The sequence below is a fragment of the Lygodium microphyllum genome, chromosome 13, assembly GCF_053477565.2.
Source record: "Lygodium microphyllum isolate KBCC chromosome 13, Lygodium_microphyllum_v1.1.10, whole genome shotgun sequence".
Lineage (NCBI taxonomy): Eukaryota > Viridiplantae > Streptophyta > Polypodiopsida > Schizaeales > Lygodiaceae > Lygodium > Lygodium microphyllum.
This window is the reverse complement of record NC_141147.1, coordinates 45,789,554-45,808,121: the sequence shown is the minus strand read 5'-3', so window position 1 is coordinate 45,808,121 and position 18,568 is coordinate 45,789,554. Positions and strand designations below refer to the sequence as shown.

The 18,568-nt window shown below is 40.6% G+C and overlaps 1 protein-coding gene across 7 annotated transcripts in view; it reads right to left on the bottom strand.

The window, feature by feature from the left end:
- LOC148026583 (glutamate receptor 3.3-like) overlaps positions 1 to 7,541 on the bottom strand; it is a 70,495-nt gene extending 62,954 nt beyond the window's left edge. For 2 of the 7 annotated variants that reach the window (XR_015692848.1, XM_087691028.1), the window contains exons 1-2: positions 6,961 to 7,534; positions 4,625 to 5,970 (exon numbers count right to left, since the gene is read on the bottom strand). Coding sequence is in view for 6 of the 7 variants with exons in the window: in XM_087691028.1 (XP_087547154.1) it covers positions 4,625 to 5,970; positions 6,961 to 7,234 (1,620 nt within the window). In the remaining variant the exon portion in view is untranslated. Of the gene's footprint in view, positions 1 to 4,624; positions 5,971 to 6,623; positions 6,822 to 6,844; positions 6,865 to 6,960 lie in introns of those variants that run through there. The other 5 variants (XM_087691034.1, XM_087691033.1, XM_087691029.1 and 2 more) reach the window with 5 other exon arrangements.
- Between the last annotated feature and the right edge of the window lie 11,027 nt (positions 7,542 to 18,568).

Below are 18,568 nucleotides of genomic sequence, written 5' to 3'. Positions count from 1 at the left end.
TCCAACTCATGTGACCTTCAATCAATTAGCTGAAAGCTCCAAGTCTTTCACAAGCTCTCAAACTCTCTATCTCTCTCTCTTTATTGAAGAACCCTTTGCTTCCCAAGGTCTTAAACCCTTGTAGGGCTCAACCTTACTCTTCTTGATCACTCCCCGTGCGATTCTAACACCTCTAAGCACTCTTTTTTTCCATTTTTTTCCTACTTAAGTATGTTCACAACAAAAACCCTAATGCTTGTTTTCCTCTCTTTTTTTTCTTTTTTTTCCTACCCTAATGCATCCAAATCACAAAGCAAACACCTACACTACTCCAACTTGCTTTTCCAAATCCAAAAAACCAAAAACTTACTTGCTAAGGATATTGAATACCTCTTCAAACTCCCTCACTTCCTATCTATCTATCTCAAGCACTTATTCAAGGAAAATCCTACTTCAATGCTCAATTTGAAGCGCACAAGCACTCGAAGCTTGAATCCGTTGGTCCCAACAACAAAACCAAAATGTAAAGGCAAGCTTAAGCTCAACCGCCAAGACCCACGGACCGCTTGTTCTTTCAAGTGTTTCACACCGAGCACTAATGGCTACGTCTCACATAGCCGACACGCGCTCTCTCTATGAGTGTAGTGAGCTTACCTCCACGCCCGATCGAGTTGTATCCTCTCCCGAGCACTCCGGTAGCTCCACAATCCAAGTGCAAGCTTTAAGCATGCTCAATTCTCAAGCTCCACGCTCCAAGCTCCATTGCCACAAGCAAGACAAGATAAGAGAAAAGAGGAGAAGATAGAGAGCTTCTCCACCACAGTCCCTCACCCTTACACTCACTCCCTCGCACTCTCACACTCCCTCTCTCAAGCACAAGCTCGTGCAAGCAAGAACAAGAAGAAAAAGAGAGCTACTTTTGGCCACACACAAAACTGAGCTTTTTCATTCACTTTTTGCATTTTATACAAAACCCTAACCCTAATTCCCTTTGGGCGGTCATCCCCTTTTGGGTTCGAGCTTGGCCCCTAATCCTTCTTCTCTTCCTTATTGGCATGGTCTCAACCCGTACCTCTAACCATTTACAATTTGCATAAGTGAAAGCCCGAAGCTCTTTTACAAAATAAATCATGGTGCATCTTGCGCTCTTTTACAAAAGTATTGACTTGCACTTTTTCTTGCACGCCTCTCCTTGATTTAGGACTTTTTTGCACTTCTTATATTTCTAGATTTTTCTTGACACGCCTTCGTCTTCCATTTCACTTTTACCTTGGCCTTGTCTTCTGCTTTAGATTTTTCAAATTTTCCACCTTGTTCGTCTGAGGATTAACACTTAGACTGGCATTAATTAATTAATTATTGCCTAGTCTCTAATATCACCACCAACATTAGTGGCCAATACATAGATCTAAACCCAAATCTGACACCAAGTATCACCTAGCACTTGTCAAGCATAACTTATTATAACTTTTGCCTTTGATACCAACTAATATCTAGGGGTCATTGTTCCATGCCATAAAGTAATTGGTATGCACCTCACATGTGCAAGTTACATTTGTACATTTGATTAACTTTTAATTAAATGCTAAGCAAAGCAATAAAATTCCACATCATCGTGACAAATTTCTCATCATCTCCAATTGTTGCCATGAACATCAGAAGGCTACCCATATCTACATTTGATTCCAGTTGTTTGTTGCCAATATCACTCTACCCCTCTATTCAACTACTACAATCCCTATTTGAGTATTCCCAACCACTGCCCTAATCATTAGAACCTAGTGGACTACTACATTTTCACCCCTGCAAGATACCTTGCTGTTGTTCATCATCTAGACCACGTATCAACATCGGCCTAATCTATATTTGCATCTACATTAGGTTGTTTTTGCCTTTTGTACCTTTCTTCACCAACCTCTACTTTAACTGACAGTGACTACACTCGAGATGATCCATCTTCCATGGACCACACATCAATCCCTCCCTCAACCTGCTTCCGTGAGAGCCACTAACTACTGAATAGCTCTTCTCTTGAGCATCTTATACACTCTTTTCTTTATTTATAACATTCATTTATTTACTTTAAAGTTCTCTCTCTTCTTTGTTTGAATTTTTGGTGTTTTGCACTTTTGGGTTTTGCATTTTATGTTTGTATCTGAGTTTTTTGTAGCCACCAATGCTCTTCTAAAGAGTTACCTAAGGCTTTCATTGATTGCTTGGTTTGTTCTTGATTAGAATCTGCATCACGTGTTGATTCATGATGGCTCAAACAACTCCATCTTCAAATCCTCTGATGTTCTCAAGCTCCTCTTTCAATGGCAGGCATGTTGAGGCATTATGGTCTATGTATGGGCCAATTTTCCACTTGGCACACTTTGGGAGTTGCCATGCAAGGCTGGAAGGGACCTTTCTAGGTCAATGACCCTAACATCACATGGTAGAGAGGCAACAATATTTCTTCCTATGACTATGTAGGCCATTTACGCCAAAGTGTTGAATATCTCTACTGTTTGGACAGTTTCCTTTCCAATGTGCTGTTTAGGAATGATCGAGTGCGATTCAAAGTATCAAATTACCTACCATGCAAGTCCTAACCCAATACCAGGATCCTTCACTTCTTGTGGACCACTGCAAGCCCACTAAGCAAGAACACTTCTATCAAAATGTTCAGAAAGTAACCCACACTCACGGTACATGCAGCAGCAGCAGTACACCAGGCTGAGATGAATGTCTATGCAGTAGAAGGAGCAATTTGCAGTACTCCACAATCTCTGCCAACCCTAATGAAGATGGCATTTGTAAATGCAGAGACCAGCAGGAAAACAAAGGTGTATGATGAACCTGATGACATCAGCAGCACATGTGGGCAGCTAAGATGAAAACGACAGCAGAGTGGCCTGCTGTACAGTAAAATGTAGGCAGGAATGCTACTCTGATGAGGCCAGCTGCTAGACGATAGTATGGGCAGCTAAAGCCAGGTTAGAGGTGCTCCAGATCAGGTCGCTAGGACATCACCTAGGTCAGCAATGATGTCGACAAGCTGATACGGGTCATGTGCAGAAGATAGGCTCCAAAACGCAAAGTATGCTGGTCATGGCAGCAGGCTGACAATAATCCTCCATTGATGGCATTTTCCTCCAGATGGGCAGCAAGCTGAGATGCAACAGCAACAGCTCCAGATGAGGAGTGGGCAGCAGTGTGAAGGCAAAGGGCTGATGGCTAAGGGTCAAGTGTGAATTATCTCGGATAAAGGGATGCACAAACACTTAACTCTATGTATAGAAGATTTTGGTGCAATTGTCCTATTGTTCATAGTTGCTAGGGTTTTCAAAAATGGGAGGTATGAAACGGGTTTCCAAAGTTTCATACGAGTTTCCTAAAACGTAAGAAATGGGTTTCTTTCAAGATGAAAAGTATGGAAATTTTATATACATAAAAATTTACCTGAAGTCCCATGGACCACAACGAAACATATGTTGGACACGATTCAACATTGTATACTACAATCAATAGACCAACAATTCACATAATAGTATAATACATATATAGTACACAAAGCATCCATGATTGATCATTGGATAGCAACTAGGCCAAGGTAAGCAAAGCCTTAAATAGCCCAATCATCAACAATTGACCTTACAAATAATGACTTGTCAACCCACCCATAAAAACCCCTCGCCCAAAAGAAAAAAAGTACTCAGTCAATTCAGACATTTCTAGCGCTTCAGAAACAGGCTGGCATTTCCTACATTTCCTACAGTTAGGAAACGTGTTTCCTGGCAACTATGCTACTGTTCAAAAATAAAGCCATTTATTTTTTGTAATCAGCATTAATTGTTTTTTGGGGCTGTTTTAAGGAGAACTAATTTGGATCACTGCACTATAATTAATGATTAGTGCAAATCCTAATGTTAGTGGCTCAACAAAGGAAATATGCATCAGATGTTGGGCACTAGATCCACTCGAATGGCAGCAGCAAAAGCCAGAAAACCAAGGAAGCACTCAAATTGGACAAGGTATAGTGGTATTGACTAGTAATCTTTTACTGCAGGTGTGTCAATAGCCTGATAACATCGTGCATCCACATACTCGTGTATGATGGTAGCCTTAGCCCTAGCAATACCATCGCATTCTTGTACCAGTAGTTTCCCCTTTGTGCAGTAAACCCAAGTCAGTTCGTTTGCTCTTGCTGCACCGTTCTTGTGTCTTGTGGGGTGATTGAGTCTTGTGCAGGTTATCAAGGCATATTTATAGCGGTGGCCTTGGGAATGACACGCTGCAAAAACAAATACCACTACCCCGAGTCTCTTTTCACTTCAGCACAACTTCAAAACTTCCTTAAAGCAACTGAATGCAACGTGATTCTCCTTTGAAGCTTCATTTTAATTCATGTGAGCTATGACACAACTCATATTATGCTGAGCGGGCATTTGTTACAACCTCTATTGACTTGCATGTCTTAATTTCCGCTCTCTCCTGCAACCAAGATGTCAAAGCCCTCACTTGGATCACCTTGAGCTTCCTAAGTAAACCTAGCTTAGCTCTCTTGAATCTAGCAAGCACATCTTATGAGAGTTCCCTAAAGCATAAATACGTATACAATGATAAAGCTAATAGATAGTCAAGGATTTGCAGTTTTGCATACCTTCTCAGCTAATCCATTGATCATGTCGTCATAAACAGGTGTACTGTTTCCAAACACCACGAAATTATGAGGGACACCATATGGCAGATAACTCAGAGCCTGTTCAAAGACATCAATGCAGAAGCCATGGACTGAAGTTGCATTGCTGTAGTTACCGGACCAGCTTACAAACTGCTTAAACCCAGACCTGTTGGGAACAGCTATATTCAAAGGCCTGCCATTCTTTGGAAGTACCCAACCACGAGGATTTGCAACAGTATTTCCAGGCCAGATGATGTTAAATGTCCCATTTTGAAAAGCTGTGGATACAAGGACGTCCAAACTTGCATTTCTACTGTGACCAGCAGAGGAGACAGACAGCTGTGTTGCATTGTTCCAATGGCCAATCACATTTAATTTCCGTCCTACCACATTAACAATCTCAAATTCAGACCGCACAAGGTCACCTTTCACACCTACTTCTATAAGGCCTGAAGTTCCAGGAAACTTTGTTTGCAGGATTTTTGTGCGTAGCAGTGGTCCTTCACTTAGGATTTTCAGCCTTCCAAGCTCTGAAGTACCCCCTGACTCTGTCCTTAGGATGGCAAAATCTTTGAAAGTGAAGTTGAAACCATCATTAAGAAAGCTATTTAAGGCATGAGCAATCATCCAAGTTGCATCATAAGCATACAGACCATATATATGGGGCCCATTAGAATTGTTGCTCCAATTCTTCCACTTGGAAAGAAACGATAGGAATTCAGGTGACTCAGAATAATAGGCCCTTGTCCCAATAACACCCTCTAAAGTGTTGAGAGCATCAGTATCAAGCTCTGTAGAACCCAAGGTGCCAGCTATTGAGTCCGTTATAATCCACACATAGCCAGCAGTCATCATACCAAGATATTTGGCCTCAGAAAAGAGCATGAATCCAAGATACTGTGGCATATGAACGACAAAAATCCGTGTCTGCATAGCAGCCAACTCTATGAGAATGCTACCAATACCTGTGCTGTTGATATCTGGAGGAAAAGCTTCCTTTTGCACTAGCCTAGCTCCTACAGACTCAAGTGCATCACTCAAAGCTGCAGCTCCATTTGTTCCAAAGTCATCATCTATGTACAAAGCAACCACCTCCCTCCAGCCATAATTTCCTATGAATGCTGCTATTGCTTCCATTTGTACAGAATCTGTATGAGCTATTCGGAAAAAATATGGATACTGAAACTCTGAAAGAGCTGGATCTGTTGCAGCAAATGACAGCAGAGGGATTTGTGTGGAACCACCTATATGTGCAACAAAATGTGAAACTGATGTGGATTGTGGGCCAACAACCGCCACCACCTCTTGTTGCAGAAGTTCCATTGCTGCAAACACATAAAAGAATGATATGCTCATTTTCCACGAGGAACCTACTGAATCCTACCTACATCTGAAGTAATAAAGGGACTGATTTATGAAACAATGTGAAAACTGGATGCAATCTAACTAGATGGTTAAATGAAGCAACAGAAAAGTGGAACACATACAGTCACACAAATACACTCACACAAATACACAGTCTATCCATAGCTGGTGCTGCACTCCTGGATCTTATAGCATTGCATGATTGCACATTCCTTCTATAGCCTTATCTTGCAGTGAGGCAATATGGTGAAACTTCCCCAATCATTAAACATGAATAGACTGTTCTATCAGAAGACTATCCACGTTACAGAATTCTTAGACGTTTAGCTAGAACAGGTTTTTTTTTCTTTCAATGCCCCTTAGCAGTGTATTGCTCTCACACACCATAAATGGTGTTGGATGTATTCATCTTTTATGTCAGATTGATGCACTGAACTTAACGTAGCATAATTGCACATCTTTGCTTCCTTTGCTATGTGGTAGAACGATTTTCTCAACCTTAAATGATCAAGATGAGAAATAGCCATGAGACCATTGTAGTAGCCTCAGATGTGTTCTATTAGAAGACTACACAAAGCTTCACGAGTATCGTATGCAAAGCTAAGACACTCACACACACCAAAACTCCATCCTCAGGCAAGAGCCATGTTGGATAAAAGCGGATGTAGCAGTCTGAAAACCGCCTGATGTGCATGCAGTCTAGCAAGGAAGTAGAGCAACTGAAAGAGAACTTCTTCTTGAAGAGGCAGAAGCCATGAGCCATGTACACCCCAAAAAGCAGCTCTGAAGCATAGACATCCCTACTAATGGTGCTGGGGAAATCCAAACCCAAACCTCGTGGCTATGAAACCCATGTTCTAACCAGTAGGTTAAGACAAATCTGCACGGCATTTCTCCATGTACACGTGGAATCTTGAACCGACTTCACAGAGAAAAGTTTGTGCATCTACCGGCGGCAGCGCCTAAAAAGGCACTGCAATTGGAGTCCAGGATATGAAGGACGATCTTTGATCGGTTCAGCAATCTACTGTCCTTGTTGATTTCAGAGACCGCTAGCTCTATTGCAGACTTTGCAATCCCTCCAATGATTGTGTTTTCAGCAAGTAAGGCGCCAATGTTTATTTCCGGAGGAGCAATGGCATTCGTTGTTGAAGTTTGACAGAGCCAGAGGCAGAGGACGACGGTGCAGAGAGGAAGGCACCAGCACAGGCTCCTGCAGTCCATGACGAGTGGAACAATGGAGGAGACCTGCTAAGCTCGAGCTGAAAAAAACCCAGCTTGAGCCAAAATTTAGACCCTGCGTGTTTCTGATTCAGCTTCCATGCCAGGTTAAACTCAGAAACTGGTCGTCAGAGGCTCGAGCAAGGGTGTGCCTACTGAGAAGAAGCTGCCAAGCAGAGCAGTTCTGGGAAGCGGGCCAGGAATGGGTTTGGACTTTGTAGCATTCCCATATGGAGTTCGGAAGGAAAGGCTCATGGGGTGGCTGCGCACGAGGCATTATGCAAGGCCCGCCTTTCTCTGTCTAGACAGTAAGGAGCCCGATTCCCGAACCCACAAAGACAGGACACCCTTCTTTCCGTAGGCAGGGTAGGTCAGGACGGTAATTTTAGTGTCAGGTGCGGTAAGGTGACAATCCGGGCCCCACCACCAACAAAATTGGCACATGATTGTACGCACTGTCTGTAGACTCTGTCAGCATTATTATTATTATTATTATCTACAGTTTTACACCGTGACCCAAGCCCGTGCGCTAAAATTTAAATTCTAATCCAATTCTTTTCCCGGGCTTGCGTCCGCTGACAACCTACAAGGGACCACGGTCAACGATCAGCCGACCCTAAGACCCTTGGAAGTTGGTCGGCCGTCATAACTGTCCAAACTCTCGAGTCTCGTGCCTAAATTTGGCGGCTGTATTATGTATATTATAAAGAGGGTAAATTTATTTGAAGCTTCCCTCAAAAACAATAAATAAAATAAATTTGACGGCTGTTTTCCTTCTAGATTTTGCATTCAAGACAAGTGCCATCGCAAAATTCAAATAGTTTGGTCGAAGCTTGAGGGAGGCTAGGTTCACATGGAGGCGGTAGCAATGTAAATCATGACCAGCCTTCCACTTCCTCTCTGTGAACTATGAAGCCATAGGCAATGTGTGCTATAAGAATGTAAGAAAGCTTTTTTCTTAGTGACATGGCTCTTCCAAAGGAGGGGGGCCAATAAAAAGAGGGGGGGCTTGGAAGAAAGAGGAGGGAATTCTCAGCCAATTGGGGCATGCCATGTCAAAAGCATGCCCCTTTGATATATATTTGCCCCCACTCATCTGAACCCATTACAAATCCTCCGCTTTGGAAAATTGACAAGAGGGTCCAAGGTGGGGTGATTACACGACTTCCACTCACTAATGGATCACAGGTGGCAACACAATTTTTTGCAAAACAATGTGGACATCGTGGTTGCTAATAAGCAATTGAGAGATGGTCTTCTAGAAGTCTACAATGAATTTGTACCTCTCTCAACATCTAAGATAACCCAAGCAAGCTCTTGTTCCTCTCCTAAAAGGACCTTGAGCCTTGGGTGCAAGATTATGGTGTTAGGATGGTTTGATCAAGAGAAATCATGTAGTATCTTGCATGTCCAATTGGAATTAGACTCACCATGAGTCAAAACTATTGGATTTAGGATCGCAAGAAATAGGCATATATACAAGGTTAAGGGAAAAAAACCTCTTGAAGAGAGAAAAAAGTGCCCCAACAATGTTATGTGTAATGAAACACATTATTACCAAAATATAATAACAAATCCCCCTTGCAAGTGATGTAGTGAATAAGAACAGGCACTCGCGTATAAGAAAGTGACATGCCCAGTGGACTAGGTCAATCCACAAAGGGGAGGAAGCCTAAAGCTTTGTGGAAAACTTCAAACTTCTCATAAGGCAAAGCCTTCGTGAAAAGATCTATAAGGTTGTCTTATGTTCACACATAGGCAAAGCTAATCTCTCTTGTAGAGAGTCTCTCCTTGACATAATGACAACACATCTCAATGTGCTAGATTGGGTGCAAGTGCCAATACACTCTAATTGTTCAATGAAGATGTCAATGGTAGGCAATTGTTCAATACCCAAAATAGCCACCACCAAGAGGTGTTTGAGCTAAACACACGCAACCGTTGTTGTGAAAGTTATCATATATTCAAGCTTCACAACTAGAAGTGGCCACCACAATGGACCAACCATGACATGCATGAGTAGCCAAGCATGAAGTAAAAACCACTTGGGGATAAATGAGTATTATAGCAACGGGCCCAATCTAAAATTGAAAAAGTATATAAATATAGTGGTAATGATCTTCCATTGTGATAAGATAGTCTAAGGTGCCGAGTACCACACTCAAGTAGTGAAAGATCCACTTCACCTTATATCAAATGATTAGTGCCTAGGCTATTTATGAATGTGCTCATCTACGAGACTGCAAACTGAATGGCATGCCTCATAATGCATACATAAATCAAGCATCCAATAGCCTACTATTAGAGAAAGACATCAAATATATTCAACATCATGAAGGCTCAACTTCAAACCTATCTCCAAAGGACTAGCAATGGGTTTGTAGTCTTCTAAACCAAATCCCTCTAGTTATATCTCAACATACTTTGTTTGACACTAAATAATACCTCCATTACACTCCTTAAACTAAATGCCCAAATAATGATGCAATAAGCCCAAATCTGACATGTTAAAAGTTGAATTCAACTCGGCCTTAAATTCAACAAAATGTCAAATGTGACATATGTGGAAAATCCATTCATCTAGCTAGTACTTACTAGAGTAAAATCAACTGTTTTTAGCAAGGGAGTAGCTAGCCAAGTCTGATTAATCATCGAGCACAAAGGAATAACCTTAAACAAGATGAGACACCAAATCAAATATTGCAGAGAGAAAAAGGTATCATAGAAGAGCTACTTAGTGGTAGTGGTGTTAGCCTTATCAAAGATGTGTGTTAACACCACTGAGGCTTCCAATTTACGAGCCATTACAAGAGGATAGAAGGTTAAAGAAGACAATAGGGATAATGTAAAACTTGTTGAGGCAAACCCTAAACACGATGATAAGGGGACGCAAGTCCTTAACCGTGATGTGGAAGCCATTCCTCTAAAAGCTACTGATGGCAAAGCTAACTCTAATATGGAGCTACCAACAAAGAAAATGATAAAAGCCAAGAAAGAGACACCTAAGCATGTTTATGATGACCAAGAGAAAGAATGGTCCAGTGGGAGAAGGAATCATTATTAATTATCATGAATTTGACTTAGCCAATTCTCTTTGTGAGGTAAAGCCTGATGTGAATCTCCTTCCAGCTGATCAAGTTATCTCTAGGAGTGCGTAAAGAGTTTAAGAAGAACCTTCACACTAGATATATTGGCGAACCCTTGGGAATAGCCAATGTGGGATATGCCTGGTTTGAACATGTGTGCTCGAGAATAATTATACCTATATGGAGAAATTATATTGCATTGGGATTGGTCTTTGCAACAAATAAATTCAGGCACTACATCTTGTATGAAAAATTACTATTTTATATGAAGGAAGAGGGATTGAGGCTATTGATGAATAAGTTGCAGCCACCTAACCGCCTAGCGAAGTGGTTGATCACTTTGCAGGAGTTAGACTATGAAATTAGGAGTAAGTCGTTGAACTTGTAGGGTATCATTGAATGTATTGTGGATTTCAAGGAGTTGAAGGAAGTTTGTGGCTAAAGATAGCGACCTTGAGGGTCTATTCAAAATCAATACAGACTCCGTTCCATCTTGATATACTACCATAACACACTCTATCTAGATGAGAGGGTAGAGCCGCTTTATTGAAGGTTGAAAAGAGGAAAATTAGGGAGCAAGCCTTGAAATTTACATTGATTTCAAGAATATTGTATCACTAAGGGGTCAATGATATTTATCACCGATATGTCATGCTTGATGAGATTTTGTTTATCTTAGAAGAGTGTCATGAATCCACTTGCGGAGGGCACTTTGTTGTATGGTTGGCTGCACAGAAATCTTTGAGAGCTAGATATTGGTGGCCATCCATTTTTCACGATGCAGTATGTCAAGAGATGTGATACATGTCAGAGACATGATAATGAGGAGAATAGAAAGTGCCCAAGACTCCTATAATGTCTATATTACCATTTGAGAGGTGGGGCACTGATTTCGTTGGACCTGTACATCCTTCGTCAACTATACAAAAGTGTTATACGAATGAGTGTGAAGCCTGTGCTACGATGACAAACAATGCTAAAGAAACGGCTAGTTTTATTTTGGAGTAGATTGTTTGCCGTTTTGGTTCACCTAAGGAGCTTATGTTTGACCATAGGACACATTTTTTGAATAAAGTGATTAAGGCTTTGATGGAAGCTTTGAGTATTAAACATAATAAGACCATTCCTTACAACCCCCAAGCTAATGGGCAAGTAGAGAGTACTAATAAGTAGCTTGTGGGAATTTTATCCAAGACTGTATTCGAAGGTAAGTGTGATTGAGATAAGAAGTTGTATGTGGCTGTTTGGCTTTACAATATGACATTCAAGAGAGCTACATGCCACACCCCGTCTAAATTAGTATATGGAGAAGAGTGTGTTTTACCTTTGGAGATTGAGTTGCCTACATTAAGGTTTGCTCTAAACTATCCTTTGGGTGAAGAGGAAGCATTACAAGAAAGGCTCACTTCCCTTGCATATCTTGATGAGATTCGGTTGTACTCATTTAGGCTCTCATAGTGCCTCTTATGCATCAAATTATTATGCATTGACTATTTCTAGTTTGTGTGATGAGGATGATCCTATGATTTTCAAAGAGACACAAAATTCAAAAATTTGGATGGCTGCTATGCAATTCAAGCATGATGCTATTATTAAAAATGGTACTTCGTTATTATGCAATTAGCCTCTTGCCAAGAAGGCCATTGGTACCATGTGGGTTTACAAGCTAAAAACGTAAGCCACATAGTAGTGTTGATCACTACAAAGCTAGACTTGTAGCAAAGGGTTACACTTAGCAAAAGGGCATTGATTTTGATGAGACCTTTGCTCCCACTTGGCGTATAACAACTATTCATAGCATTTGCGCATTAGCAGCTCATAATGATTGGATTGTACATTACTTGGACATCGAAACTGCATTTTTGAATGGTGATTTACACGAGGAAGTGTATGATTTTCAACCTCACAGTTTTGTTGAAAGGGGCAAGAAAACAAAGTGTGCAAATTGAAAAAGGCTTTGTATGATGTGAAGCAAGCACTTCGGGCTTGGTATTCAAAAGATACATGTATACTTGAGATTGCATGTGGTTTTCAAAATAGTCCTATTGAGAGCACATTTTATGCTAGACATGAGGGTGATGTGTCTCTAATCATTATGGTTTATGTTAATGACATGCTACTCAATGGTTCTAATGAGACACATAGACTCATAGTCATGATCATCCACTTGTCGTTCAACTAGTCTAACTACCTAATTAGGCCGTTGATTAGTTGACATGACATTAGGGTTTCATTTGGCTTCCATTATTTAGTGGAGTCATTTGGCTACCCATTGGCATAACAATATTAGGAGGAGCCAATAACATGGGCACGTTCTACATATGCCTTCTATTCTATTCGAATTGGTCATAGGTGTACTAGTCACACCTTGATTTCCACTTATTAATAACAAATTATTTCAAGGACTTAGACTCGATTTTAGATTAGACCTAGATGCATAGGCTACTTGTAAGCGCAACTCTACCTCCTTTACTCATGTAATAGCAGTGTCTATATTAGTAAGAGTAACACTACTCAACTACACTTGGATATTGAAGACTAATCCATGTAAAAAGTACTATAGTTGGATATCAGGTGAAATAGAAATAGAGGTTTGCAATTTACAAAACACCACTTTCAGTTTCTTTTGGCATACACTCAAGCATTCTCATGGGCTTTTGATGTGCCACATTTAGAATACATAGTCAATACTGACCACCTCTCTCAGGGGCAAACTCTCTTTGAAAGACCATAAAGAATAGGTCAATTGTGGTTATGGTTCTGGCTTCTAAGCCATAATACCGCATTGCAGCTCTTCCTTTCAGAGCCATGTTGAAAAACATCATAAGATATCCTTCATCTAGAATTCGGTAATTGAACATTAATTTCTAGAACTCACTAATGTGGAGCTCCACATCTTCTTCTACTAACCCATTAAAAATAGGTAGAGGGAAATCTGGGGTTGGTAAATTTGGTGTTCCTATAGGTATTGCAATGGGTTGCGTGATAAGGATGACTGGATTTGCTATAGGGGTCGACATCGATGGTGATATACCCCCACACTCGAAGTTAGCTAACTTGTCGGGGTAAGAGGCATGCTAGAGCTTTTCCCTCCCCCTAATGGGCTATTTGGGACAGTAGGGTTAATAAGACCTCTCTTTCTGAAGGATATCAGACTATCACACTAAAAAGAATATCTCTCAAGGATCTCAGCTCGCCATCTAGCCCTTTCATCTCTTTCTTGGTGTTGGATCTCAGCTTTGACATTGTCTATGAAGACATAGTGGATCTACTTCAATGCTCTTTGGCATACACTGAAAAACCGGTTCCTATTAACCAAGATTCAAAAACTACCACTTATCAGTGAGATCCCGGCAAATGCACCACCTGTTGGCCTGGCATTAGCTCTCAGGCTCTGGCCACACTCCTATGCTCACCAAACCACCCTCACGGTCTCGTGACTAGGAGCGTGTGGAGGCTATATACTAATGTAACTAAATCATGCGCTTATATTGATTTGCAGTCCAATGAATTTTTCCATCCCAACTCCAATAGAGGGAGTATTCCACACATACAGGTAACTAACACCTTGTTGAACACACTGTAGTGAAAACCAGGAACTTGAAGATAAGAGGATAATGTGCACAATAAGAGATAGAGATAGAGACAATATAGAAAAGGTAGTGAACTGCAGTTGAGCATTTCATTGCTAGCGGTTGTATATATACAAGGTACATTAAATGAGGTAGGTGATCCTTATCTCTAAATATCTAAGATATTTACAAAGTGCATATCTATGATATCCTTTTGTCCACATATTGAATCGTCCTTATATTATCCAACTTTTATCCTTATCCACAACTTTATCTTAACATCCCCCCTCGAAAAGGATTCCATAGGTATCTGTAGAGAAATAAAAAAAGATTACATTCAATTCATCAATTCAGCTAAATGTTTTTCCCTCTCGATCAAATCATGCAAAGGATTTGCATGGCAATTTGGTGCTTCAAGTGAGGAAATGATTTGGTGAGGAAATCAGCAGCATTGTCACATGATGGAACATATTGAAGGTTGATATGGGAACTTTCAACTAATTCACGTACAAAATGATATCTCATATCAATATGGCAGAGTTTAATGCTTAATTTTGGTCCTTGAATTACAGAGATTGATGCTTTATTGTCGGTGAAGATTGGAATTTGCTGAGGCTGATACCCAAAACTGATGTCTTCCAAGAGTTTCTTTAGATAAATTATTTCCTGGGCGGCCATGCTACATGTCACATATTTGGTTTCATTAGTAGAAAGTGCAACGGGGTGTTGTTGTTTGGTACTCCAAGAGATAGGACCTCCTGCTAAAGTAATGATAAAACCAGTGAGAGATTTTTGGGTAACAAGATCACCACCCCAATCTGCATCGAAATAGGCTCGTAAGAGAAAATTATTGCTATCTTTTGTAAAACAAATTCCCACATGTGATCTTGCTTTTAGATATCGCAAGACCCGTTTGAGCTGCTTCCAATGTTCATAAGTGGGTTGATGCATGGATTTGGAGAGAATGTGTCCTGCATAAGATAAGTCTGGACGAGTACAAGTAATTAGATATCGGAGATATCCAAGTGCTTCCATGTAAGGAATAGTCTCCATTTCATGAGCCTGATCAGTAGAAAGAGAATGGGAGGAGGATGGATTCAATTGTAGATTTTGGGCAAGTGGAGTGACCATGGGATTACATTTTAGCATGGAATAATGGGAGAGAATAGACATAATGTAGGTATGCTTATGCATTTTGATGGATGTAGTTGATTGTTCAATTTCTATGCCAAGACAGTTATGCATAGGACCATAGTCTGTTATAGCAAACTGTGAAGATATGATAGATTTGGCTTTGGGCATTGCATGAGAAGTGTTGGCAAGAATAGGAATGCCATCAACATAGAGACCTAAGATAATGATAATGTTGCATTATTTTAGACCATAAAGAGCTTTATGTAGTAGATAGACGTGTGTAGGATATTTGGGATCAACAAAGTTTGGTGGTTGAGACATATAGATTTTTTCTTCTAAGTGGCCATGCAAGAAGGCAGTCTTAACATCAATGTGATGAAGAATTAATTTAAAATGAGCTGCCATGGAGAGTAATACATGTAAAGATGACAAAGAAAATACATGAGAGAATGTACTTGCGTAATGGAGGCCTTCAACTTCTTCAAAACCACGAGCCACAAGTCGATCTTTGTACTTGTTGATGGAGAGGTCTGGTTTGAGCTTTTTGCGAAGTACCCATTTGCAACTTATTGTAGACTCTCTAGGAGGAAGGACTACCAATTTCCAAGTGTTATTTTGAAGTAGAGCTTTGTATTCTTCAAGCATTATAGCTTGTCATTGAGATGCTTCAGTACTTTGAAGTACTTGAGTAATAGTAGGACAAATTGGAGCTTCGGGAATAGTGATTGGAGGTGATTGTGATTGTACCTCTCACTGTCAGAGTCAGATGTACTGAATAGAGTAATTGGCATTGATGGAGAAACTGGAGATGGAGGCCGTAGAGTCGTAACAATGAGAGTCGTAGAAGAAGTATCACTTAATGTCGACGACATTGCGGCTATGCGAGCAGGCCTTCGAGGTTTTTGTTCATTGGTGGATGGGGCTAAGTTGTGAGTAGGGGCATGGAGAAGAGGCAAGTGTTCATGAGGAAATGAGAACTATTGAATGGAAGCTTGACCTTTATATAGATGGCCTTGGGAATTTTCAAATTGTGGAGTATTAAGAGTATCAGATTTGGATCTAATATCGGCAATGATGGTTGTTTGCTTTTGATTAATGGTGGCCTTGTTTGCAGGTCCATGATTGGGCAGTGCATTATCTGTAGGGGCAGCATGGGCCAGCTGTGTGGCAGGAGGTGGGAATTGATGGTTGTCGTTTGCAGCAGCCATCAAATGTGCTGAGTGATGGCCTGCTGCAATCGACTTCAAAGCCATGGATAATGGCTACCTTTTATCGTGAGCAGCAGCAACCATCAAACACAATGCTACAGTCGTTTGTACTGCGCCAAATTCAGAGGTACACATGGAGTCGTGAGCTAGTGAAAAATGCGTCGATGGATTATCTGCAGCCTTTTGAGCTTTATCCATTGTAAGCTTCAAAGGTTTAAGGTTTGAATACCTTTTAGATAAGGGATGTTCACACGTGTTGAGAGGTTTGCATTCTGTATGAGAAGTAGAAGCCGATGAAGGTGGTGAAGAGTGATTGTGACTAGAACTGGATGGAGAGGAGTTTGTAGAAGCAAAGTTTGGATCTAGATAGGGTGTATCTAATGTCGGAGATTCTACAACTAGAATAAGTGTGAGAGATGGACATGTTTTGGTGTTATACGTCACAAGATTTTCTTCATAAAAGATGGCATTGCGGCCATAAATAAAGACTTTATCAGTTGGATCATAGAAGCGATAGGCCTTGGGGCCATGTGGCTCTCCATATCCTGTAAAGTTCAGTTGTGTGGCTCTAGGAGAAAACTTGGATTTGTGATCTTGATTCACTAGAAATGCAATGCATCCAAAGACGTTAAGATGTGATAAGTCAAGAGAGTGACCAAACCACAACCCGTAAGGAGTGTTATTTTGTAGGGAGTTGGCTTTGGAGATATGTTGCAGTAGCAATTGCTTCCTCCCAGTAGTCTTTTCCCAGACGAGCTAGTGATAGCATAGCTCTTGCAGATTGAGTAGTGTACAATTCTTTCTTTCGGCAACTCCATTTTGCTATGGGTGATGTGGTATGGTAAGCTCATGTTGAATGCCAAAGGCCTTGCAATAATCTTCGAAGTCATTTGAGGTATATTCTCCTCAGTTGTAGGTACGAAGAGCTTTGAGTTGTAACTCGTGCTTATTTTCAATTGCTTCTTTATATTCTTGAAACTTGGGGAAGACTTGCAACTTCCTCATGAGAAAATATACAACAGTATATCTTGAATAATCATCAATAAGTACCATAAAGTATTTTGCTACAGTGAGAGATACAGGATTTATTGGACCACAAATGTCTGAGTGTACTAATTGAAGTGGTTGAGTCGTAATGGTGTAAGATTTGGGATAATGAAGATTTGTGGCCTTACTGAGAGCACAAGCTTGACAAAATGGAAGTTGAGAGAGAGAAGGTGTAATGCTGCGGACAAGCTTTTTGTGAATAAGTTATTGGAGAACATTCTGAGAGGCATGACCAAGCCTAGAGTGCCATAGGAGAGCATTCTGTGGTAGACTTGTGAGTGAAGTGGAGTTAGATGAAGCATTTGAAGAAGGTTGTAGTAGTGAATACTCGTGTATAAAGCTGGCCTTCTTTGGGGCAGGTAAGTTTGAGAGAGGCTGAGAGTAGCTGTAAGATGCAGTGGTCTTTATAGAAGTGAGCTGATGCCAAGAGGCATATTACACGGTGGATTCCGTGAGGTTTTACGGTAGATTCCGTAAACTTTGTTGACCGAGGCTCATACACAAAGTGGATTCTTTGTGCGAAAAGTCGATGGGGACGCCTATCCTTTTCGGGCGTTTCGTTAATTTAGTGTGTACATGGGTGATTCCATAGCGGGTAATTTCGCAAAATACATATTAAATTAATGAATGTTTATGAGTTTAGAATGCGCACTCGTGATAAATTAAGATTAGGATTGATTTCTAACCAGTTGATTTATTTATGTAGCTGAAGACTGCTAGGTATTCACTTTTGTCGGTTTAATTGTATTATTTACTAACGATTGTGAATGCTTCAGTTGATGTGTAGAGATAGCAGCAATGGCGGAGGAAAGCATTGGAGGATAGCGTGTATTCGAGTTATCACTTATATTTTGATGGGCGCATACCTTAGGCATGGCGCCTATATTTTGTCACACCTATTTATTAAGGCGTTGGATATTTATTTATTATTTTGTATGCACATGGGCGCACGATTATGATATTTGTATTTGGACATTGTACTGGGTATGCCTGACTCTTTGGGCGCCCGCTCATTAGCTTTATTTCTATTTTGTATTAAAGCAATCTCAAAAGCCAAAAGTGTGCTATTTTGTAATTTGGGCTATTATTTAAGCTTAAAGATGATTAATACATAAAAATACATGCTTTGTGGAGCGCTCACACAAGGCATGGGGGGAGATTGCACCCAATTGGTCTCTTGTTCATGTTGTGCATGCTTTCTACCTTGAGTTTTGTGCAAAAAGTAGAGTTCTTTTATTCTTAGGGACCTTCCGGCGCTTACTATGCGAGCATATAGCATCCGATTTGTGC